General features: G+C 43.4%; 1 protein-coding gene across 1 annotated transcript; it reads right to left on the bottom strand.

Moving 5' to 3' along the window:
• Positions 1-233: 233 nt before the first annotated feature.
• Positions 234-23,321, bottom strand: clcn6 (chloride channel 6). Its single transcript, XM_072449322.1, has 23 exons — positions 23,116-23,321; positions 22,382-22,438; positions 22,234-22,299; positions 21,816-21,881; positions 21,669-21,735; positions 20,166-20,272; positions 18,906-19,032; positions 18,718-18,785; positions 18,054-18,112; positions 17,833-17,965; positions 17,640-17,753; positions 17,255-17,421; positions 17,083-17,191; positions 15,364-15,487; positions 14,626-14,779; positions 13,382-13,538; positions 11,727-11,833; positions 10,721-10,907; positions 9,999-10,159; positions 9,633-9,789; positions 7,893-8,000; positions 4,281-4,406; positions 234-1,673 (listed from the first exon to the last, which is right to left on the bottom strand). The coding sequence occupies exons 1-23, from the start codon at positions 23,188-23,190 to the stop codon at positions 1,593-1,595; spliced, it is 2,577 nt and encodes an 858-aa protein (XP_072305423.1). The 5' UTR covers positions 23,191-23,321; the 3' UTR covers positions 234-1,592.
• Positions 23,322-26,307: the final 2,986 nt, after the last annotated feature.

Consider the following 26,307-nt stretch of genomic DNA (forward strand, 5'->3'; position numbering starts at 1 on the left):
CTGATCTAAATAAAACAATTAGTCGATTAATACAAAATTTCGGCCGACAAAAACACCATCCACCTTTTGATTAAGGGACAAAAGCCAAGAGCCCTAATTCAGCTCAGACATGATCTTCCTCGTGTCATTGTATTAGTGTGACAGTGGTTGGAGCATGGCAGCCATGTTTCTGCTAGTCTGCCCCACAGCAGCTGTGACTTAAGCCCACGTCCCAATCCAAATGCACACATCTCTGAGCCAGTTACATTTATTAAAACATTAGAGCAGAAGACGGTCATGAAGCTGCTGCCTATGGAATGTTACAACAATCATCTCAATTCATTTAAATAAATCATCATCATCATTTTAGTTCCTTTAAAACTGGCCTGGTTCAGTCGAAGTTTGTCTGAAATGTACATCTGGAACAGCGTTACTGCATTCTCAAACAAAAGAGAAAATATACATTAAAAAACGATGAACAAAAGTGCTGCAGTGTCACCCTCACATTAGGTCAAATAAGGGACGTAAAAACAAACAAACACAGAATGTCTGTTATAAACCAATGTGTTTCCAGGTAACCATGGAAACTCATTCTTGTGGCGGTACAGTCAGTGCCTCATCTGTGGCCCAGGACTATACAGATACTGCACCCATGTTTGTCTCAGAAGAATGCTGGAAATGATAAGTCTATTCTTGCTCTATTAGGGCTGGGAGATAAGACAAAAGTGAATCAGTTTTGTTTTTTTACTTTTTTACAAATAAATATAGCTTTCATTATGAATTTCCTGATAAACAAAGGTTTAATCATTGCCATTTAAAACAGTCAGAACTCTACTCCAAATCCCGTTTTACTGACCCGGTGGCTTTAGGGCTGCAACTAATGATCATTTTGGTAATGGGTTCACCTTGCCATTATTCTTTTGATTAGTCAAGTCATTGTTTAGTTTGCAAAAGGCCAGTTGATAAGAGATTTTAACAAGATTCGACCAGATTCGTCTTGTGTTATTTGGGATAATTCTGGCTGTGTATGGAACAGATGACAACTTATAACTGAATTAGTTGACTTTTTCAATTATTGATTAGTTGAAACTAATTCACTCGTTTCAACTCTAGTAGACCTTTGCTTCATAAAGATCAAAGCTGGAGACTAACCATTACAGATAGAAAGAGAGCCAGCGTTGTCTTCATCTGTTTTAAACTTGAGAGATTCTAGAATGTTCTGACGTCATGTGAATGCATCCTTATGTTACACAGTCTGGATATATTAAACTTTCTGAAAATAAAACTAAAGTCACTGCAGATGTATAGATTTTACATACAGTAGAAGCAGCCTTATTTAATCATATTCAATGTTAATAAAGAATTATCTGTGCAAAATATAATACAAACATTTTAAAACAAAAGTATAAAATGAAAAACAAAACTCCAGACTTCAAGGAAAGAAATGGCCCTGTGTGTCAGTTTGCAGGTGTAGAACGAGGACTGCACTTGGTCAGTTAAAGCTCAGATACACACCGAAAGTCACTGGTGAAGGTGTAGATTTGAAAGTGTCCTCTGGCTCCCTGCTGTGTGCGAACAGAAGGGCCGGTTCAGCGTGGGAGCCGAGCTGGGGGTCAGACTGTGATGGAGTGCTGTCGCAGCTTAGTCCGCAGGAACTCGTGAGTCAGGTTGTGTCTGGTGATGATCCCAACAATCTACAAGAGAGAAAGCAGCTTTAACTACACTAGCCACACTGTAGGACGTCCCAGAGGTGGGGCCTTTAGACACGGCACGACTGGCCCTGTCCCCCAGACCCCTGGATCCCCAGACCTGTTCAATGGTTCTTTTAAAAGCAAACATCTGGATCCTCCAATAGTGCATGGTTTGCTTATGTTATGACTGGGTGATGAAAAATCGAATCATGAGCTGATTCTGAGATCAGATATAAATCATTGTCTTATGGTGATTATTATAACCTTTATTTATACAGGGAGGGCCCTTGAGAGCAAGCTCTCATTTACGATAGCAGCCTGTTAACACAAAAACATTTACTTATATATTATAGAAAACACACTATATGGAATAGAATATTTTAAAACAAGAGTACTGGTACTGAGAATAGTCTTTTAAAAGTGCTTTGAATTCATTAAAAGACATCAAATCATTTAATAAACAAGTGGACAAGAGGACACCAAGCGCACTTGATGACAGCGCAGGGCGTGGAATTCTAAACTAGAGGTGTGATTATGCCCAAATATGAGGTGGAGTTAAACACTTGAGGGCGTGGTCTGGTGCATTCTGTGAAAGGCCAAAAGTGTAACTAATAAACTTCAAAACAAGTGCACTGGAGTCGTGTTACTATCCCCACATGGATTATGGTCATGAAACAACCTTCATGGGAATAAATAACAAATTATAAGTTATAGAATAATTAATGAATACATTCAAGTTTACGTGGGTGTTTTTGCTCCCACTCATGTAAACAGCGCTATTACACACTCGGCTCTTTAAGCTCTTTGCTGGACACCTTCACATCCTGCATGCCACTCATGCAGTCTCTGTTGTCCTGGACCTGGTCTTGGTTTAGTCTGGTTAAATTGGCACAAGCCCATCTCGAGTACATACACTCCAATCACTGGGAAACTGGGAGTGAGCTCGCGGTGGGGCATGACATCTCAGGTCATAACAGTTTGGAGGTGTGTGCTTCAGGATCACCCGCTCCCGTGGCTCCGATGCTGCCTGCCCTGTTTATGGATCACAAGTCTATAAGCAGAGATGTGTGTGGAGACTGCGCGACGTGTATTCTGTGCTCAGCATCTCCAGCTTCTGGACCTGGGTTAATGTCCTGGAACCGCTCCTTGGAAAACTTGCAAAATTGCAGAGAGATACTTACTATCCTCACTGTAGAATCACATCATCTGCATATAAGTGGATGCTACTGTGTTTTAGATTATGACTAACTCAGTTTATGTAAATTGTAAATAGAAGTGGTCCAAGGACAGAGCCTTGAGGAACACCTTTGTTAAGATAAGAAAATGCAGATTGAAAGCCATCAGCAGAAACAGCTTGAGCTCTATTTGTGCATTTGAAGTAAACCCAATAACATCCAGACAATTCAAGAGAATACTATGTTCTATAGAACCAAAGGCCTTTGACAAAAACAACAGCAGCACATTCTTCATGATTGTCCAATGCAACAGTGATCATCTTTTATAACTATGGTAGCAGACGGGACAAGTTCCTATGTTTGTGAATTTTATTCATTGAAAATGGCAATAAATCCTTTCTGATTCTGTTTCTGATTCTAAGCTGTGATAGTACTATGCCTCTGTCTAAAACTGCAGTGGTAGCAGTTTAAAATGTAATATTTGGTAAAGAAAGCTTGTACCTGGTTACGCATTAGCTTCTCCAAGAGTTTTGCTAGTCAAGATCGTTTTGAGATTGGATGGAATTATTCAAATCATTTTTCCGGCCTCCTTTGTGCAAAGAGAGAACAAAAGCAGTATTCCATAATAATGGGATCCTTTAAGTGTAAATTGTGAGATTAAAAACATGAGTTAAACAATTTACTATTAGTGGGGCTGATGAGAAAAGCAACCTAGGTTGAAGGGTGTCAGCTCCTGTGGACTTTTTTGGATGCATAGAGAGAAACATATTTAATACTTCATGTAAAGGGCCTCAGGGAAATCACTTGATCATCAGGTCTATTCTCATGTTTTGTGGTAACAGCAATAGATGGAGCAGCAGCATCAAAAATATTCTCAGATCCAGTGCTTTTCCTCTGTGAATTGTTCCTGTTATGCCAAAATGATCATCTGATTTTTATTTGTATACTGCACACTTAACTTAAAGGTTGAATGGACGATTTTTTTGGCCCAAATCTGAGTATTTTTTCCTCGTGGCGTGGACTGCCGATTAGTCCTGCCACATATCAATCATAAAACGCACCTACCGCTCACCTGCAGCCTCGTGAGGCTCGTCCCACGTTTCCGCGTGTCTAAGCGATTGATTGATCTATCATAATATAGTTCCCTCAGTGTACGGGACAAAATGAAGACGGAAAAAGACAGTTCGAGCTGTCGCAGAAGAAGAAGGAAGTCTACGGGAGACGAGAGATGTGATGCGATCCGTTGCGCTAATAAACAAACGCACGTGTGTGTTGTATCAGTCCGCACGGGGGAGTGCGCATGCGCACTTCAACCTGCGTTCTCAAATCGCCAAAAAATCGTCCATTGCGCCTTTAAGCTGAAAAGGCCTTGACTGCAGCCTGCATTCTGTGTAGTTTGTTTGAGTGCCAGAGTGTGCGCGGGGCGTGGTCTTACCTCTCCCACTGCGTTGACCACAGGCAGGTGCCGGAGCCCCATGGTGCGGAACAGGTTGAAGACTTGGGAGATGCGGCTGTTGGGCGACACGGTGTAGGGCCCGGGATTCATGTAGGGGGTAATGTCCTGAAAAACACGTGGAGAAGGGGTCAGACAGGCTCACGTGTGTCTGCACAGGTCAGAAGTATGTGAACTGTCACCAAAGTAATACAGGCAAAAAACACTTTCAGAACTACAAGAACAAAACAGAAAGAACAAACAGAACAAGACCAGAGAGTGAAAAGATCAAATCAAAAGGAAATAATGAATAAAATGTCCCGATGTCTGTTAAATTTGTCCATGTTTAAGTTCAGCATAAAAGTCAGCTTTTCTATTTCATAAATGTCCTGGCTGAAGTTCTACATCCGAGGTACATTGAGAAAACACTTTTCCTAAAGAACCCTGTATCAAATTAGCAGCTTTTAATCAATTGAACAATAAACCGAAAGTCACAAATGTAACTATGGTTCTATGAAAACCGGATAAGGTCACCTTGGTAGAAAATAGTACTCAGTGTACTTCGGTTAATACACCATTTGCTGCTTTTGACATTTTAAGACTGAATACAAACAAAATAGTTTGCATTTATTGAAAATAACAACTTCAATAATATCTTAAATGTAGACACAAGGTTTCACCCACATATGTTAATGAGTCTTACTGTAGGTCAGCATGTTAATTAGGGTGGTCAGATCCACAGGTTTGCAGTGCGATCGCAACTGCCTTAGGTGAATACTGCAGTTGTGTCATTGAGCAAGACACTTAACCTGCCTCATCTTCAAGGTCTATGAACTGTACCCTGGTGTGTGAATGGGTGAATGGTTCTTTGAAGGTAGAAAAGCCTTATATAAATGTCCATCCATCCATCTTCTTCCTCTTATCCGGGGCCGGGTCGCGGGGGCAGCAGTCCAAGCAGGGACTCCCAGACTTTCTTCTCCCCAGACACTTCATCCAACTCCTCCCGGGGGATCCCGAGGCGTTCCCAGGCCAGCCGAGAGACATAGTCCCTCCAGCGTGTCCTGGGTCTTCCTCGGGGCCATCTCAGCTGGAGGAGCAGTGGCTCTACTCCGAGCTCCCCTCGTGTGACGTGTGACTGAGCTCCTCACCCTATCTCTAAGGGAGCGCCCAGCCACCCGGCGGAGGAAACTCATTTCGACCACTTGTGTCCGCGATCTTGTCCTTTCGGTCATTACCCAAAGCTCATGACCATAGATGAGGGCAGGAACGTCGATTGACCGGTAAATCGAGAGCTTTGCCTTTCAACTCAACTCCGACAGTCCGATGCAGTGACTGCATCACTGCAGCCGCTGTGCCGATCCGCCGGTCATACAGGGACCGGACAGGCCTGAGCAAAGGGCCCTGGACCCCGTACTCCCGGAGCATCTCCCAAAGGACACGGTCGAAAGAATTCTCCAGATCCACAAAGCACATGAACCCTAGAGCACCCAATGGAGAGTCTAGAGCTGGTCCAGTGTTCCACGACCAGGACCAGAACCGCTCTGCTCCTCCTGAATCTGAGGTTCGACTATCGGGTCGGATTCTCCTCTCCAGTACCTGCAATAGACCTTACCGGGGAGGCTGAGGAGTGTGACCACGGGTCTGCCAGTCCAGAGGCACTGTCCCCGACCGCCACGCCGTGTTGCAGAGACGTGTCAGCCAAGACAGTCCTACAACATCCAGAGACGTGTCAGCCAAGACAGTCCTACAACATCCAGAGACTTTAGGTACTCAGGGCGGATCTCATCCACCCCCGGAGCCACCGAGGAGTTTGCCAACAACCTCAGTGACTTAAGCTTGGGTGATGGACAAGTCAGTCCTCAGTGTATGCTTGGTCTTCGGAAGACATGACAGTGGGATTAAGGAGGTCCTCAAAGTATTCCTTCCACCGTCTGACGACATCCCCAGTTGAGGTCAGCAGGTCTCCACTCGCACGGTAAACAGTGTTGGTGAAGCACCTCCTGAGGCGCCGGACGATTTGCCAGAATTTCTTTGGGGCAGACCGATAGTCCTCCTCCATGGCCTCCCCGAGCTCCTCCCAGCCCCGGATTTTTGCCTCTGCGACAGCACAAGCTGCGGCCCGCCTGGCCTGCCGATACCTGTCGATGACCTCAGGAGACCTACAAGCCAGAGTGGCCTGATAGGCCTCCTTCTTCAGTCTGACAACATCCCTTACTTCCAGCGTCCACCATCGAGTTTGGGAATTGCCGCCTCGACAGGCACCGGAGACCTTGTGACCACAGCTCCAAGCAGCCACATTGACAATGGAGGCGGAGAACATGGTCTACTCGGACTCAATGTCCCCAGCCTCCCCCGGGACTTGGTAGAAGCTCTCCCGGAGGTGCGAGTTGAATACCCTACTGACAGAGGGCTCCGCAAGACGTTCCCAATAGACCCTCACAATACGCTTGGGTCTGCCAAGTCTGTCTGGCTTCCTCCTCCACCAGCGGATCCAACTCACCACCAGGTGGTGATCGGTTGACAGCTCCGCCCCTCTCTTCACCCGAGTGTCCAAGACACACGGCTGGAGGTCAGATGACACGACAACAAAGTCGATCATTGACCTCCGGCCTGTGTCCTGGTGCCACGTGCACCGATGGACACCCCTGTGCTTGAACATGGTGTTCCTTATGGACAATCCGTGGCTAGCACAGAAGTCCAACAACTGAACACCGCTTGGGTTCAGATCGGGGAAGCCGTTCTTCCCGATCACCCCTCTCCAGGTGTCACTGTCATTGCCCACGTGGGCGTTGAAGTCCCCCAGTAGAAGAACGGAGTCCCCGGTCGGTGCACTGTCCAGTACCCCTCCCAAGGACTCCAAGAGGGCCGGGTACTCTGCACTGCTGTTCGACCGTAGGCCGACACAACAGTGAGAGACCTGTCCCCGACCCGAAGGCGAAGGGACGCGACCCTCTCGTCCACCGGGGTGAACTCTAACACGTGCAGCTGAGCTGAGGGGCCAGAAAAGTGGAGCGTCCAGCCCCTCTCGAGGAGGGAGATATTACCTACATAAATGTGACCATTTTAATTATTGCATCTCACGTTAAAGCCCCACTATGTCATGTAAGACTTTAGCCAAGTAATAGATTTAAATAAAAGCAATTAGTTAATTACAGGGTTTTTTATAGCACTTAAAAACTTGAAAACATAGACTCTTGCTGATAAGGGGCTTGTTTCTTCTCGATCTTGACTTTTGTGGCGGAGGATCTGCCACCTGCTTGTCTTCATGGAGATGTTCTTATTATGCCCCTAACATTCCAAATAATGGCAAAAAATGTATCCGTCTCAGTGGAGAATGTTCTAAAGTTGTGTTTTTGCTTTCCATTTCCATGGAGCCCGCTTCCAGGAATCTTACATGATGCTGGTTCAACATACAGCAGCTAAAATTGGTGCTAAATTTTTCATCCACATATTGATAACATACAACGTGATCTACATAAATATCTGAATGTTAAAAAAAAAATAAAAAGTTATTCCAAAACCGAAGGCTCGCCAGTGAGAATTGGAAGCATTATAAAGACCTTATTTATATGATTTATGCATCATTTAGACAGCAATAAGAAGGCTTATACATACCACTATCATGCGAGGGTTGAGCTGAGTTAGGTCCACATCGTGGATGTCAGGGAAGCGGGGATAATCCTCAGTCATCTCTGCGTATGACAGCCTTGGCTGAGTGGCACTCTGACAGAAACAGCACAGGTCAGCACAGGTCATGGTTATATGGGACCACTGTTCCCTCTAAGCTGCGCAATTGCGCACTGCTCGCACATAGTGCGCGTAGAAGAAAATCTATGGCGCGCAGATTTTTTTTCCACCATAACCCTATTAATTAATTTCTAATATTAGACCTAATCTAATTACCAAACGGCCACTGGGAGCAATCTAGAATGAAGCGCAAGTGTTTGACACACTGTAGAAGACTCTAGTGGACAGTAGAAGCACTGTCCAGGGGACACGTCGTGTAACTCGTGTGTCTATATATTTAGTTTCAAAACGCTGTGTGTTTTATTACAATCAGACTCATATTCACTGAGATATTAGAGTAATTAGTCCCGCGAGTGCGCCGCGCGCCGGCTGTGTGGACCGCGGGTGCGCCGCGCGGTTTATTGACAGTTGCGGCCCGTATATGGACAAGTTCTATTTTTGACGTAAATATCGTGTGCCCGATTTTTATTCAGGAGCGCTGTATGTATCATTGACTGGACACCTGTCAGTGACACTTGTCCAGCCAATGATACAATACGGTTTACATACGCTACACAGCCAATCAGAGCATTGATAGTGCATAAGTGCCCTGCCCATACGCACCTTGCAGGTTCCTAGATAACAATAATGCGGTGGAGTTAAAGGTGCCATAACATGCTTTTTTTCACGTTTCGTAGTCTATCCTAAGTGTATAATTGATAATAATAAGGGTTGTGCAACACCCTTAACATAATAGTTAAGAAATATCACCCAGACCTTGGACCCCCTCACCAACCCGGAAATGCAGACGGCTTGGTTTGATATTCGCCCCCACCCTTGCAGGGGGGGAAGAGAAAGCGCTGAAAAGTCGATTTTGAATGTTATGGGACCTTTAAAAGACACACCCCCTTATCATGGTGAAACGAACGGGCAGCGCCTGGGACACATCCACTCACCAAGCCAAAGTAAAAAAGAAATGCGGTTCTTTTAGGATGGAATGTCTTGTGCCACTGGACCACAGCCAGGCCTAAGCAGGACTCTCACATATAACTACTACTATACTAGTACTACAAACTACATATGAATATACTATACATCTCATGAACAGGATTTTTGTATTTTTCATTTTAAGTGGGCCTAATTTCTTGTAATAAAAGTAAACTAATAAAAATTGCTGCTGTAATTTGATTATTCTAATGTATGCCACAGCGTGCACATCTGATGTTGCGCACAGTGGTCCTCGGTGTGCCCAGGGAGCTAGTGTGTTTGCCCAAACACATGAAAAATTAGAGGGAACATTGCATGGGACTCTATCAAACCATGTGTAATTTGAAAATACAAAACTCTAAACAAAGCATGTTGCAAACTCACCAGAAAACAGTTGTAACTTTGAAACAGTGAACATCGTTACAATCAAGTCCAAGAGAAGACTCAATCTGAAGTGCTAGACTATAACAAGAATCCCATGCACTTCAGAACCCACATTGTTTGGAGAGGTTATATTTAGATTTGCCAATAGTGACTACTGACCATTCAAATTGTGATTGTGAAGTGTTATTAATCTTGAAACCCAACACACATGCTTTGTATCCACTTCCAATCGCACGCTTCAGAAGAGCAAAGACTGACCGACTGGTTCTCAGAGTAGCAAGCACCCCGGAGCAGCAGGTTGACGAGCTGTGAACGCAGGATGGTGCCATGGAAGGTGAGGGGCCTGAAGCGCTCCTCCATGCTCCATTCCTCACTGGGCGACTGGTCTGGGTACAGGTTTGGGTAGGGCATGTGCCTGGACAAGGATGGAGAGCAGAAATACTTCAGGAGCCAGGGCAGTATGTGGAAGGACTGATGGAAACAGGGCTCATTATCCCAGTTACTATGCCATTTCAATTCTATTACCTATAATTCTATTATTACTGTGCGACCAAATTGACTTAACTCTAATGTAGCGTGTCTTTCAAACTACTAACTTGGAGTGTGAAATGTCCTGGCCCTGACCTGCTTTGAAGCATCAGTTGCAGCAGGTCTTCCCCCTCTTCGGTGGGCTCCGGCTCTGGGGGCCGCTCATCACACATGTTCCTCAGCTCACTGGACGGGTACGACTTCATGGACTGACAGCGCCGCCGCTGCTCCCCAGCTCGAGGCACTACACTGGAACGCTGGTGCACACATACATTTACACTACACAGACATCACAACAGCAGTGACCTTGAAGGACGCACAACTACTTATGGCTAAAATGATTGTTTTGTATGGTTGAAATATTTTTTTAGATTTATTTTATTATTACAATGGATCAAGGAAGACAATCTGTTTGCTTAACTTTCAGCTAAGGGGATACATACTGTATAAATAGTAAAATAAAAAGGAGTTTACTTAAGATAAGATAAAGGATTATCTTATCTTAAATAAACTCCTTTTAAAAAGGTCTTTGCCAATCAACCGAGATCACATTATATTTTGAAAACTAATGTAGCAGAGACAAAAATGAAAAAGAAAATGAATTGTCTTCAATATAAAAATCCATTGATTAACTAATACATGTCACCAGATTTCACTTCAGATTTTATTTTAAAAAATGTCCACAAAAAACTGATTGAATTGAGAAAGGTTTGGTATGGGTCTCAATACAAAGTGTGCGTACAGAAATGTGAGTGGGGCTGGGAGTGGGGCTGGGAGTGGGACCCGTGCGGGCCAAGCAGCACTCAGTCAGGATGTACCTTGAAGTGAATGTTGTTGCTGACCAGGATGTTGCCTTTGCTGAAGTCCCTCTCATTGTGCCGGTTCTCTGTGACCACAGGGAAGGCATGGTACACGGTGGTGCGCAGGATGCTGACCAGGGACTGTACGCGGGTGTGCGGGTAAACGTATGTCAGGTTGGGCTCCATGATGTCACTGGCCGTCAGCCTAAATACAGTAACACTTCATATACACTTCACAAGGACTAAGTTCAATTCATCCAATCACACGTTAGAGTTATCGAGTTGGGAGTTGGCCGTCTGCTTCTTGAAAAAGTCTGCTTTGCCTCTCATCCATTCCCTGCCCAAGTCCGACTCGAGATCTGCCACACCATGTGATAAAGTCCATACACCAGGGCTATTCAATTGGTGGCCTACCAGCTAAAATCAAGTCAGCTAGGCCATATAGGCCCTTCATAAAGTAAAGTGAGCCGAACCATGGTGCAAACTTGCAGCATTTCTGTCTGTGTTCTCAGTAGGCCAGAGGTTCAGGGTTTGAATGGGCTTAACTTGTAACTGCAAGGTAAGTACAGACAGATGTGGATTTAGTGACAAAGCTGTGAAGCTGTTCTTCAGTAGCCAACAGCAAGCTTTTTACATCAACTGAACCAGATGTTGTAAGGCCATTTATATTTAAGAGCTTATAGGCTTTGTTTAGTCCTGGTTCAGATTTTGTGGTCTACTCTAATTTACGCTTGATGTAATCCAAATGTAGACCTAGACTAGTTTAAGTCTCTGTTTAAACCCGTTATATGCCTAGATCTGCTGTGATCTGCTCTAGTTCAAGTCTACTTATCGACTGATACTGGATTTGTGTTTTTGTGACAATATTGCAATATTGTTTAGTTTTTATATTTGCTTAAGTGAAGCGGTAGATTTAGTACTATTGAGAATTGTTTTTGGATATAGGATTCAAACGCCATCTATGACAAAAAAAATGTGCAGTAAAGTTTGTCGTTTCTTGCGTGGTGGTGATTGCTCGTCATACTTGTCCATCTCCACCTCCGTCTCCCAGTCCAGCAGCGGGACCCCTCGCAGCTCGATGTGGATGTCGTAGATGCCCTTGTTAAACAGGTCTCCAGTCCACTTTGCCACCTGGTCAGAAACATAACAGTCAGTTACACAAGATCCTGGGAGAGTCTGAAAAGAACCTAAAAGCTACAAACTGGTGACAACAGGTCGCCTGAGCAATTATATATCATCAGCACGACTAATAAAACATTTCAAAAATTAACTGGGAGTTAGTGATGGCCGAATGAAGGCTCGTGAACCATTTGAGGCTTTGAGCCAATTGCATAAATACAGTGTTTCATTTGCTCCACGACGACATCTTGTGATCAAAAAAGTGATACAGGTTCATAATCCAAATAAAAAGCATATTTTATAGAGGAAAAACACACATAAAATAATTAGGCCTACTTAAATACAGAAACACATTGTTAGTGTACATACAATTTGTAACTATAAGCATTATTGACAGCTTAACATCAAAGATGCGATCTGAGCGGGTACTTCACACACTTGAACACAACACGGCTCAGTTGTATCACTTTCTAAAGCTCTTCAGCCAAACAGCACTTCACAAAACACTGATGAAAACTATACAAGCAACACTAAGCATTTAACAAAGCTATTTGACCAGTAGTGTTGCCCAGTGAGTGTCTGCCCAGATATCAAAAAATACTTTGTGAGTAAAAAGTAGTAAGAAAAAGGCCTGGGGGGACACATCAGTGTTATCAGAAGTTGAACTACATGTGTCATTCAGCTTTCATAATCATGTGCAATACTGTGACATAATGCCAATCATCCTGGTGCAATACTTTCTGTCCATATAACAGCTGTAAATAAGACAGCAGTTTTTTTTTTTTATAAGAGTTTATAAAGTTAACAGTTTTCTATTATTATACTTATGTGCCTAATCTAATTCTGTACCTAATCTGTGTTGCAACACAGATAAAGGTAATCTATCTTTTACTATTACTTTTTTTTTTTTTTTTCACTGTTTTATTTTTATGTAATGTTTGGTCCGTGACCCAGCCTGAGCGTCGAAATTCGGCCTGCGGCCCAAATTAAGTTTGACACCCCTGGAGTAGATTGTGTGGATTGCGCCCTAAAACTGCAATATTGCCATGAGATTCTGTTTCCACCTTCTTATACCATCAAAAGTGTCGCTGGAGATGTTTGTGAAAAATATACTTTATAGAGCCCAGTTAAAATAATGTGATCTTGACGGTTTCTTCAAACTACTCCGGCAATTAATAGATTACTCCCCAATGCACAACCTTAATGAAAATGATCATTCCCCAAATACATTTATAGCTTAATGAATGCAAAGCTTTATTCACCATTATCCCTTTTAGTTGCAGAAATCTACAAAAGGAGAGGTGGACTAAAGGGGAGAGTGAGGGGTGGGGTCTGGAGGACTAAAGGGGAGAGTGAGGGGCGGGGTCTGGAGGACTAAAGGGCAGAGTGAGAGGCGGGGTCTGGTGGACTAAAGGGCAGAGTGAGGGGTGGGGTCTGGAGGACTAAAGGGCAGAGTGAGGGGCGGGGTCTGGTGGACTAAAGGGCAGAGTGAGGGGTGGGGTCTGGAGGACTAAAGGGCAGGGTGAGGGGCGGGGTCCTCCAGGGCTGCAGTGCTCCTACCATCAGCGTGATCATGATGGGCAGCCCGTACGTGATCTCGTTTGTGGACTCAATGAGGATGACCGTAAGGCTGATGGTCATCCGAACCACGCCCCCCAAAAAGGCTGCTGCCCCGATCAGTGCGAAGGTCCCGGAGTACACTTCCATGTGCAGCTCCCTGCCAACACAACACTTACACTTCAGTGCTCAGTGACATACATTCAGTCACTGCTGCTCGATTATGGACAAAATCTTAATCAGTTATTTGTGTCTTCATTAGAAATCTTCCAGCTCAAAACTCTTCATAGTGGCAACAGACAGCAGACTTAATTTAATTTTTCTTTAATGACCATTTCAGGTTTATTTTTACTCTACATGTATAAAATTCAGTAAAACATTTTTTGAATAATAGCAAGTATAGAGTACTAAGTGGAGATAGGGGGTAGGTGACCAGACATTTTGAAAGTGAGAGGGTCGAAATGTCGTGGTTTTAAAGTCAGTGACGAGTGAGACGGTGAAGCCAAGTCAGGTTTGCTCCAGATTTTGTGGAGAGAATTAAATACTTCTTACATCACCATTTTGGTAATTTATTGAAGCAATACTTGTAATCCTTTTTAAATGTTGATTCATTGCAAACCCACATGATGGACACTAAAGCTTTTGTTAAACTGATTTGATTAAAACAATGATTAACAATCATTAGTAATGGGTTAGTGATATAACCCTGTGCAGACTTTATGCATTCACCAACTCCAGAACTACGGCTTCTGATTTCAGATTCATGTTCGCGTGCATCTTCCTTGGGTTTAGGGTTCTTAGGTCAATAATGTCCTATAAAAGTCCATACCTTACTCATGAGCATGTGTGGTCAGTTTATAAAGTGTTCAAACGTTTTTTTTCCTGGTTTGATCTATGTTTAGTCCTGATGTAGGTTTAGTCATGGGCTAGTCCTAGTTTACATCTGATTTTAGTCCCAATTTTGATGTACGTAGCATGTGTGCTTCATGTGTGCTAGCATGAACACAGCCTTTCATGTGTCCAGCATCATTACAAATGAAATGAATCTTTCTGAGCCTTATGTTTGGTGCACAATGATACAGCAGAAAGCACTGCAGAGTGAAGCACTGCAGAGTGAAGCACTGCAGAGTGAAGCAATGCAGAGTGAAGCAATGCAGAGTGAAGCACTGCAGAGTGAAGCACTGCAGAGTGAAGCACTGCAGAGTGAAGCACTGCAGAGTGAACCCAGAGTGTGGTGTTTTTCTCACACATTGAGGATGTTGGCCACGAGGCGTCCGAAGGCTGCTCCACAGAGCAGAGAGGGCACAAACAGACCACTGGGCACAGACACGCCGTAAGTCCAACACGCCAGCAGCAGGTACAGCAAGAAGAAAACCGACAGGCTGAGGGGGCTGAACAGGCCTGCACACAGCACATAGGCATTCAAGCCATCATTTTATCAGACATTTTTCATGTTGTTCATAGTTCTCGATTCATAATGTTAAAAAGGATTTGATTATTTATTTATTTTTATTTTTTTAAGCATCTTTTATGGAAAATGAGATTGCACTTATTGCTTTTGTGCAGTTCTGAATTTGTGCCAAAATCTGCGAAAATGTCACTATAGTCAATAAGGCTGGGATTCCAAAGTCTAACCTCATCCCTAGACAGCCCCATTTTAAACTGTGATTCTTCAGTAGAATGTTGTGATGTCACATGAGCCCCACTAGAGCCATTTGCACTATATTCAACAATATCTTCCTATAAAATGTACAAACATATAAATATCGTGGCATTTCAACAATTTTAGTATATTATAAATGCTCATTTCAAACTGAATCTTCTTACAAAGTTTGAGGGCCCCCATGCAGTGCCTCTGAGGTCCCATAGGGGTCCCACTTTGGGAACCACCGATGTTGACAACACAATTACAAACACAGGTACATGATCTTATCCCATTCTGCACATATCTGTATGCAAGAGAGGGGCGGTGTTGCCGTGGTTACCGTCCTGGTGAAAGAGCTGGTGGATGGCCTTCTCCTGGGGGTTGAAGAGCAGCGTGGCCATGTCGTTGTAAGTGTTGTTGGGGCAGAAGTACTGGCGCAGAGAGGAGTTTGTGCTGTCACTGCCCTGGAAACAATAAACACAATCAGACAGGGGAGACGGGGGAGACTGGGAACACCCAAAACATGCGCAAATAGCTCAAATCCTCCAGCTACAGTCCTGACCAAGCCTAGCACAAAGATCTGGAGGCGGGTCCCCGGGCACTGCAGTGACCACAGGATGGGTCAAATGCTGAGGTTTCCCTATGGAGGAAATACCTTCACCTTAACTGGGAACATTGCTGAGGGACACCCACAACTCTTTTCAGATATGAATCAGCTAAATTATAGGACTCAAACCACCCAACGAATGTAAAGGTGAATTATGTAACTTTGCCACGTAATCATCTTTAATAGGGTCAAAGGTTCCAAGCAAAGTAAATCCTCCCCCAGAGTAAGATACTGCACATTTAAAAAGCCTGATACATAATATTAGATATTAAAAACGAGGGTTGCAAATACACAGCGATACACAGCTCGCGATACAATGAAAATCACGATTTTGCGAGATTGCTCATGATATTCTATGATATATCACGATGTTTTAAAGAACCCAATACAGTTTAACAACCTGGTTCTTTGTCAAATCGCGACCTGCACAAACTCAAACTGAAATTCACCCATTTTAATCATCAAAACGACAATAAAAATGTCACATGCTTTGCATAAACAAGTTTCCTTTCTTTAAACAAGCAACACAATTCTAGTGCTGTGACACTTATTGTACCAAAAATGTCGATACAGCAGACCACAATATTGACACTGTATCACCAAATTTAGCATCACAAGATATCGATATTTCTATATTTTTGCACACCTCTAATTAAAGCAACAACAATGTTTAAAAAGTAAAGAAAAGAGTAGTGGAACAACCCGCTACAGGAAATACATGCATCATAAAACAATACTTTTCAATGAATGCTTAGAAAGTTCAGTGTTTAGCAAAAAACCTCCATTGATTCAAGATTAAGCCAAACATTCTTTGAGGTGGCTCTAGGCTGCATTATTGTGACTCAACATGACTATAGTTGAAGTTGAGCAGGTGGACAGGTCAGGGTCAGGGATTTGTTGACCTGGTTTATGGTTCAGATCTCTGAAATATGTTGTGCTCACCAGAATTTGATGATGACAGAAAATGTTGAATTATGAGCGAATTTCCTTTCCTTACAGAAGTGACTTTATCAGTGACACACTTGTGACTAGTCTACTTTGTCCCGCGCTCTGTCCCGGGGCAGTTCTACGTCCCTCTGTGTGTGTGTGTTTGGTACTTGGTGCCCTGCTCTCTCCTCTCACAGAATAGATTCTGGCCGTGTCGTGCAGGTTACTAATGTACGAGAGGAGACGGTTTCTAATACAGATACATGGCGTGCTCAGCAGCTGTCAGGATGTGTCTGCGGTGCACATATATTTTGCATGGAGACACACAGAGACACACGGAGACACACAGAAAAAAACTAAGACACACGGCGACACACAGAGACACACAGAGGCACACAGAGGCACACAGAGGGACACAGAGGGACACAGAGGGACAGAGAGACACACAGAGAAACAGAGAGGCACAGAGAGACACACAGAGAGACACACACAGAGACACACGGAGACACACAGTGTTGTACATACTGTTGTGTTGTGCGGAGTAGCGTGCAGCTGAAGACATTCTCCCACCAACATGGATGAGGCGAATATGAGCAGTGACGTCACCATGGAAACCAGCAGACTCTCCAGGACCCTGGGCACAGACACACACATGAAGGCCAAAGTTCAGCCTCTCCTTTGGCCTGGGACGGCTCACCTGACGAACCGTGCTTTAGGGTGGATGTGCTTTATGCGATACTTGGCCAGACACTTGTTCATGCAGTTGAAGAGCGCCCCCAGGAGGCCGCCCACCACCCCCATCAGCACAAAGAAGGCCAGGTCCACCGCCGTCCACAGGTGGCACTGCTTGTCACCGTCTGCACACTAAAAAGTACAAAAGGTTTCTCCCTTTTATTTTTTTAATTCTTTAAGATTGTGTTGCCCGAGGGCCTGGGGACGAGAGAGAAGGGAGGACATGCAGTACATTGTCAGAGTCGGGATTTGGAGCCTGGCGTATGTGTGCTGTGCCTTAATCACTCCTCCACCGGGCAGCACTAGGTATTTCCCTTTTCAGGAAACTCTACTCCCCAGGATCAGTTTACCTTGAATTCCCCAAAGTTGAGCAGACCAGGGAGCTGGAACGAGCCCCACTTGTTAAAGTAGATCCCCGAGCGAAAGAAGTTCAGAGTGAAAGTTGCTGACATGGAACAGAAAAGCTGATGAAAAAGACAAAAAAAAATGATCAAAAACATTGATTCAATATTAAGCAAATGAAGCGATCCATGCAACACATACCACTTTCCAGGTGAGGGCCTGGTTCCAGAAAGAAGAGCCCTCTTCCAAACTGAAAAGAGTGCCCCCTATAGGTGCCCCAAAGGCAGCGGCCACTCCAGCAGCAGCTCCAGCTGACACAAAGTCACGCTTATCCCTGAGAGGACACAGACGAGAGTCAACTGGTTTAGAAGGAAGGACTAGCCCCCCAGAACCAGAGAGCTCTGCAGCCTGCAGACACAGACCTGTCACTACGGAAGTACGGGAAGTCCAACTTGATCCACTTAAAAGTGATGCTCTGAAACTGAGAGACCAAATATACAGTTAATACAAAAAGATCAATACTGTGGATAAGCCACGATCATCATCATCATCATCAGTGGTGTACTGGAGAACACACAGTGGGTGCAAACAGGCATTCTATATCTGCTTTTATTCTCATGACTTCTACATCAGCGAAGAAGATAATCCTGATGTTCATTCTGTTGTAAGTGTTCCATCTACATGTGCCACTGCTCTGCAAGCCTCATGTCTGTCTGAGAGCTCTCGCTTCTGGTACAAGAATGGTATGACAGTGTATAAATACATAAATAAATAGTCTCTTTTGTGCATAAGTGACAAACAAAAAGATCCAAATGAGAGACGGCAAAAGATCTTACAACAAAGAAATTGTTTTTATGAAACCATTTGAATATAGGTCTGTAATTTTGTACAGAATAGGAAGGCAATATGGTCTGAAATCAAATAAGCCTGACAAACAAATAAAGCTGCAAAAAGAGCTAATTAAAAATAAATAAAATAAAAATATCTTTCAGATATATATATATTTTATTATATATTTTATAATATTATTCTATTATATATACACACACACGGTATATCCCACCAAAGTGTTGTGTGGTGTCTTACCTGAGGAAGACCTGCTCCCACAATGGCCCCGCTGTGGATCATGGGCCCCTCTTTGCCCACAAACAGCCCTGCAACACATGGGGCCGTCAGCTCACACACCGAGGAACCCAGAGAGGATACAGATACAGACACAGACAGACAGACAGACAGACAGACAGACAGACAGACGCACACACGCACACACTTACCTCCTGCCACGCTGAACAGAACACCGGCCACCTTACACAGGAACGTCCTGAGTCGCACAATGCCCGGGATCTTCACTCCGTTCAGGTAACTTTTGATTTCTGGGATCCCCGAGCCTGCGGCCACCGGCTGACACGGAGCAGGAGCAGGAGCAGAACAGACAGAGCGTCAGGCACAGACACTGCATTAGGACGGGTTCATTTTCTACATTATGGACATTCTGAACTGCCCCGTGTTTAAAGAAAAAGGACTTTACACAATTGTAATGCGAGATGCTCAATTCATGTCAATTCAATTTATTTTTGTAACGCCCAAAATCACAACTGCAGGTTCTTCGGAGGGCGACAGATGCTGGACTAAATAAGTATGTAAATAAATAAGATAATTGTTTTTTCAAGCTAAAATTCTGATCATAGAAATTGCTAAAAGTTTGAGGATAAAAACATACAAATAAAGATTGTCTGCAAATAAAGATTATTTTGCTAATTGATTGATCAAGCAATTATTTGTTGATTAATTAATTTGTTGTTTAGAACACACAATGTCTGTAAATGTCAGATTTGTACTAAATCTGACCCAGATGAAGCAAAGCTGACGTCCCTTGTGGACATTCTGATGGTAGTTTTACAGACAAAATTGTGTTTTGATCAAAAACATTAAATAATCATCTTTCCTGTTTGTAATTCCTGCTCTGTTTGAGTCGTTAAGTCTTTTGTCAGAACACAATTATTACATTACTAATTTTGTCAACAATTATACCAATAATTGATTAGTTTTGATTAATCTATTAAATAGTTTCTGCAGTAAAATCAATCAAAAGTCAATCAATCAATCAATGTTTTTTAAAGGCAAAATGGACATTCATACAAATTGTTAAAACTTTGAGAATATATAATGAAATGCATGCATAGATAAATAAATAAATATATAAATACATGCATACATACATATGTAATTTCATACAGTAAATAAATTCATGTTTTTTCCAGATTAAAACTCTGATTCATTGAAATTGCTCACATTTTGATTGACTGATGCATTTATTTCTTCTGACTCAATATTATTCAGTTACGTTTGTATCTACGCTTCTATGGATGTGTAAGCACTAAATGACTCTGGGGCCAGCAGGGATCTAATGGCACTCTGGGTCATGCAAATTGCTAAACATTTAAGAAGAAATCATTTTTTTGTTCAGGTTAAAGCTCTGATTGATCCACATAGAGCAGCTGAAAGTCTGAGTCAAGGCCATGGGCGTGGCTCACCTCGATGAGGACCAGCACACTGGCCAGCAGCACAAAGGTGAGGTTAAAGGCCAGCAGCTCCAGCAGGGACAGGGACAGGCATCCTTTGTCCGTGCAGCGCTCCACAGCTGAGATGGGACGCTTAAGGAACGCAACACAAGCTGCTGCACGACATGCACACGGACCTGAGCAATGGGAGGAAAAGTCATAACCACCCATGTTTGAAGCAAGATTTACACTGTGATGTTAACTTATAGAACCTTTTATTAGTCATGTTTTGTAATTCATGTAGATTAAACAAGTGCTCTGCCCCAGTTTGGTCATTGATTAGAGCAATGATCATAACTCCCAGTGAATTACAGGTGGGAGATGTATAAAGAATGTATAATATCACCATTGCTGTTTTGGAGATTTGCAAAATTTGAATATCAAGTACATATTCTATAAGACCTGAGCCTGCCCAGGGTTAAGAGCCTGCCCACCTTAACCCTGGGCAGGCCTGCTAACCTTAACGCTTCTGTTAAGGTTAATGTATATTGTGTCTCATTACATAAATAAACTAAAAAAAAAAAGAAAATTATATTTCTGCACTTTGTTTAGTTTGTTTTACAGTCATATCATATGTTTCTTTAAATACATTAAAAAGGCATCTTATTACACATTTCTGATAGATTGCAATAACATTGCCTTAATACTGTCATTGAGATAATCCCCAAAAATATCACAATGATATCTGATTGATTTTGTCTGTATTAACATTTTATGAAGTCATATTTTTGACCTAATTGTCTTTACCTTGTTTCCATCTGCAGAAGGGAGGCAAAGGGCAACAATACTTGTTGCTCATATGTTTTTGAGTCTTAAAGGCGCAATGGACGAATTTTTCGGCGATTTGAGAACGCAGGCGGAAGTGCGCATGCACACTCCCCCGTGCGGACTGATACAACACACGTGCGTTTGTTTATTAGCGCAACGGAGTGCATCTCTCGTCTCCCGTAGATTTCTGTCCACTTCTGCGTCAGCTCGAACTGTCTTTCTCCATCTTCATTTTGCCCCGTACACTGAGGGAACTATATTATGATAGATCCATGCGCTTAGGCACGCGGAAACGTGGGGACGAACCGCACGCGGCTGCAGGTGAGCAATAGGTGCGTTTTATGATTGATACGTGGCAGGACAAATGATTTATCCACGCCACGAGGAAATATGATAAAAAATTTGCTGAAAAAAATCGTCCATTCCACCTTTAAGAACATTAATGGCTTATTTTTTTGTAACTACTGCATTAAGTTAAAAAAAAAGAAAAGATTAGCTTGTTGCAGATATCTGTTTACAATTAATTCATGCGCGTTATTCATTTAAATGCGTTTTTAATTTAATTGAACTCACCGTTTAAAAAGGTACATTAAAATATTGCAATTATGTTAATGCAACATAGCTATTGGATATCATGTTTGTAATATTGTGCAGCCCTTCTTCAACTCTTGTCAGATTGGAAAAGAGAAAGCTTGAATGAAAGGATACAGTCTCCAACCACACTGAGTTTGAGTTTGGTAAAAATATGTACAAAGAAATCCACAAATACGCCCACCTAAAAATAAAACACAGCAAATTTAAGTTAAAACTGTAGAGTTGAAAGTGTGCACAGAAATGCTCCAGAGACTTCCTCACCAGCCCCACAGTCACACCGATCACAAACACCATGATCCAGCGCAGGGCCTCGAACTTACGGGCTTTCTGCACAGGAAACAGGACATTAGATTAGACTTCTCAGCTATGAATCCCTCAATCCTAACGGATTCTTAGTTTTGATTAGTACAAACTATACAGTAAAACATGAAACGTTCAGCATAGTAAAGACAGTACACTTTGAAAACAGGACTTAACTAAAGCTGTGCTCAGCTTATAATCAGGGCCCATAGCATTTGAGAATATATTCATAAAATATAATATAATATATGTTACTGTTAAACCATGTTTCCTATTACTACAAAAGACCAAGAAAAACACAATATCATACTACAAATGTACACATGAAGATATAAACTAGCTCTACTGACAGGGTTGACCAGACGGCGTCTTGGCGTACCTCATTGGTGATCCCCTCCAGGACCTCCACATATGGCTCATTGATACAACGGTCATAATCTAAGCTCTGGGGAGACAAAGTCAGCACTTTCACTTCTCCTGACATTTCCTCTGTCACAATCATCATCAGCATGACACATGCATCTAACCTCGTAGTCTTTCCTAGGAAGAATTTCGTCTTCACTTTGAAACTCTCCAAGGATTGTCTGCCAACAAAGTAATGACAGTTCAATTCTGTACAACACACGTGACGTTTGCAAACGTCCTTCTCCTCCAGAGACTGTGGAGGAGGCACAACTGCATGTCACACACACCTAGTGAACATGAGATTTATAATAGCTAGAATACAATTTTACAAAGAAATCTACAATTGTTCCCCAGTCTGACTTTTTGTGACGTTTATATTAAAATAAGATTGTTAAGAATACCTTTATTTTGTTGAATGATTGTTTAACTGTCAGAAGATGTGTGAGTTGTCCCTGTATTAAGATGGACTGTCGCTTATTGATGACATGGACAGAGAGATACTGTTCCTGTAATGTTTGACTTTTATTTTTCTATTTACCATCACAAACTGCCACTTGACTTATGTAAAACTGCCATTAATGTGTCACATGTGCTAACTCGCCAAACTAAGTAATAATTAGAAAAACGAGAGCACTTAATAGTGAATGTGGCCACAATGAGTTCAGATTTCAGCACGACTTTCATCAGTGACTGTAATTTAAATAACCATCATGATGCAAAAGATGGAGCTGGTAAATAAGAGTCAGAACAGAACATGAGAGCGCACACCAGGATGATGTAGTGATAAAGGGCCCCAGGGCGCGGCCCCCGGGCTGCCAGGACAGGCCCTGGAGCCCCCCCAAACCCGGGCACATACCAGTTCTTCAGGGGTGCTGGTCTCTGGTTCCTTGCAGCAGCACTTGCAACAAAAACAGTTCCCACAGCACGCCATCTTCACCGCGCGGCGCCGCTTCAGGGGCGCGCGGAGAAACGAGCTACTCTGAACAAACTCTATGTATTTTCACTTTAAGTGGAGCAATGACAGCAAGATATTCAGTGTAACTTTACAAAAATATAGCAAAGATACTGCGTGAAAAGTGTGCTGTTATGATGTATTGTTCATTATTGATGAAAGTTCCACAGTTTGAAATCAGGAGGAGGGACGTGAATGCAGCGGGATCACGTGACAAGCTGGCGCCTGTGTGAGGTTTGCGCATGCGTGGAATTCAACGGTTCGTGGCATAATAACGGCTATCTATAACCTTCATCCGGTTCCAGCAGACATGTTGGAAGTGTAACATTCCACTGAAAAACTCACACGGAACTGGAGTTTGAATTATATTTTTCTTAAATACTTTGATATATTTGTACTTTATCAAATGCTTATATTCTACCGAACTAATGTGAGGAGAAAAGATACAAAATATTTCTAATTTTAGGTCATTCATTATTTTATGGTAACCTAATGTTTGGAGGTGAACATGTGTAGTACATGTGTAGTACATGTGTAGTACATGTGTACTACACATGTTCACCTCCAAACTTTAGTACACATTGTGTACATATGGCTTATGAACACATCACCGCATTAACACTAACATAGTGTTCTGCATTATTGGGACCACTAATATATCATTATATCCATTTCTTCTGCTTATCCAGGGCCGGGTCATGAGTGCCCTCTTCACACACACTTCCTCCAGCTCTTCACACACACTTCCTCCAGCTCACCACACACATTTCCTCCAGCTCTTCACACACACTTCCTCCAGCTCTTCACACACACTTCCTCCAGCTCTTCACACACACTTCCTCCAGCTCTTCACACACACACACTTCCTCCAGCTCACCACACACACTTCCTCCAGCTCTTCACACGCACTTCCACCAGCTCTTCACACGCACTTCCTCCAGCTCTTCACACGCACTTCATCCAGCTCTTCACACGCACTTCCTCCAGCTCTTCACACACACTTCCTCCAGCTCTTCACACCCACTTCCTCCAGCTCGTCCACACACACTTCCTGCAGCTCTTCCACACACACTTCCTCCAGCTCTTCCACACACATTTCCTCCAGCTCTTCACACACACGTCCTCCAGCTCTTCACACACACTTCCTCCAGCTCACCAAACACACTTCCTCCAGCTCTTCACACACGCACTTCCTCCAGCTCTTCACACGCACTTCCACCAGCTCTTCACACGCACTTCCTCCAGCTCTTCACACGCACTTCCTCCAGCTCTTCACACACACTTCCTCCAGCTCTTCACACCCACTTCCTCCAGCTCGTCCACACACACTTCCTGCAGCTCTTCCACACACACTTCCTCCAGCTCACCACACACATTTCCTCCAGCTCTTCACACACACGTCCTCCAGCTCTTCACACACACTTCCTCCAGCTCACCACACACACTTCCTCCAGCTCTTCACACATGCACTTCCTCCAGCTCTTCACACACACTTCCTCCAGCTCTTCACACACACTTCCTCCAGCTCTTCACACACACACACTTCCTCCAACTCACCACACAAACTTCCTCCAGCTCTTCACATACACTTCCTCCAGCTCACCACACACACTTCCTCCAGCTCTTCACACGCACTTCCACCAGCTCTTCACACGCACTTCCTCCAGCTCTTCACACACTTCCTCCAGCTCTTCACACGCACTTCCTCCAGCTCTTCACACACACTTCCTCCAGCTCTTCACACCCACTTCCTCCAGCTCATCCACACACACTTCCTCCAGCTCTTCACCTAGGATAAATATCTGAGGTCCCGGTCCTGATTCTGTTCTCCATCTTACAGAGGCCATTAGAGCGGGCTGAGGGTAAAAAACCCGCCCTTGGGGCCCTGGGCCTGGCACAGAGTTATTACAGTGGTGTTCACAAGTGTAAAGACAAAGACAATGCAGAAGTGAGGCTTTCCAATAGTTTAGTGTTTGCATTAACATATTCACTGATCCACCCTCACTGTGTGAAGGAAAGGTTTCACAGGTCTTTCCTTCCTGCTGCTGTCAGACTTTATAACAAACACTGTTAGTCCTGAACACTCGCAATACTGACCTAACCATGTGCAATTCCGTCATATGTGCAATCACTGTCGTGATTCATGTGCAATTACTGAGAAATTCATGTGCAATCCATGTGCCGTCGTGACACATATTCATGTGCAATTACTGCCGTGATCACATGCAATGGTATTTATGTATTTATTTGTTTATTTTTATCTTTATTATTTTTTCCCCTCCATCCCTTGTTGGGTTTTGTCTATGGGAGTTTTTGTTTATAGGAGGTCTTCTACTGAAAGTGTTTTTTCAAACTTCCTATAAGTGATCTGTTCTTTTCTTCCGTATCTACCTCTGTATCTACATGCGTTGCATCAACGAAATTTCCCCATGTGGGACAATAAAGGAATATCTTATCTTATCTTATTACCCAAAGCTCATGACCATAGGTGAGGGCAGAACGTAGATTGACCGGTAAATCGAGAACTTTGTCTTTGGACTCAGCTCCTTCTTCACCACAACAGTCCGATGCAGCGACTGCATCACTGCAGCCGCTGCACCGATCCATCCAACTGTCAATCTCACGCTCCAACCTTCCCTCACTCGTGAACAAGACCCCGAGATATTTGAACTCCTCCACTGGTTGAGAACCATGGTATTTTACGATCAGATTTAAATTACGACTTAAATACAGTGACCAAATTTATATTTCGTAGTATTAAGAGATTTATCTTAGTTCCTCCATTGAAATCACATTATGTTCCACTTCTTCTTCTTCTTCTTTGGCGTTTGATGGCGGCTGGTATCCAAGTGTTACATTACCACCAGACTGCAAGAATTTACAACGTGTTCTTGTTTTTTCAAAGTCCATTTGAATTTAGCTGCTTTTACAGTCACAAGATGGCCGCCGCTGTTGCCACGGCAACAGAACCAAGTCTCGCCATGAGTTACGCCCACGGTTACGCCGAGCTGCCGATGACTGAGTCAGTTTGGTGTCCTCCGGTGCCCCTGGACAACAGCGCTCTCCACCGGCCGCTCGTGTGAGTATCTGTTGTAT

The sequence above is a fragment of the Eucyclogobius newberryi genome, unplaced genomic scaffold, assembly GCF_026437365.1.
Source record: "Eucyclogobius newberryi isolate DKJ021-1_F unplaced genomic scaffold, fEucNew1.0.hap1 SCAF_17, whole genome shotgun sequence".
NCBI lineage: Eukaryota > Metazoa > Chordata > Actinopteri > Gobiiformes > Gobiidae > Eucyclogobius > Eucyclogobius newberryi.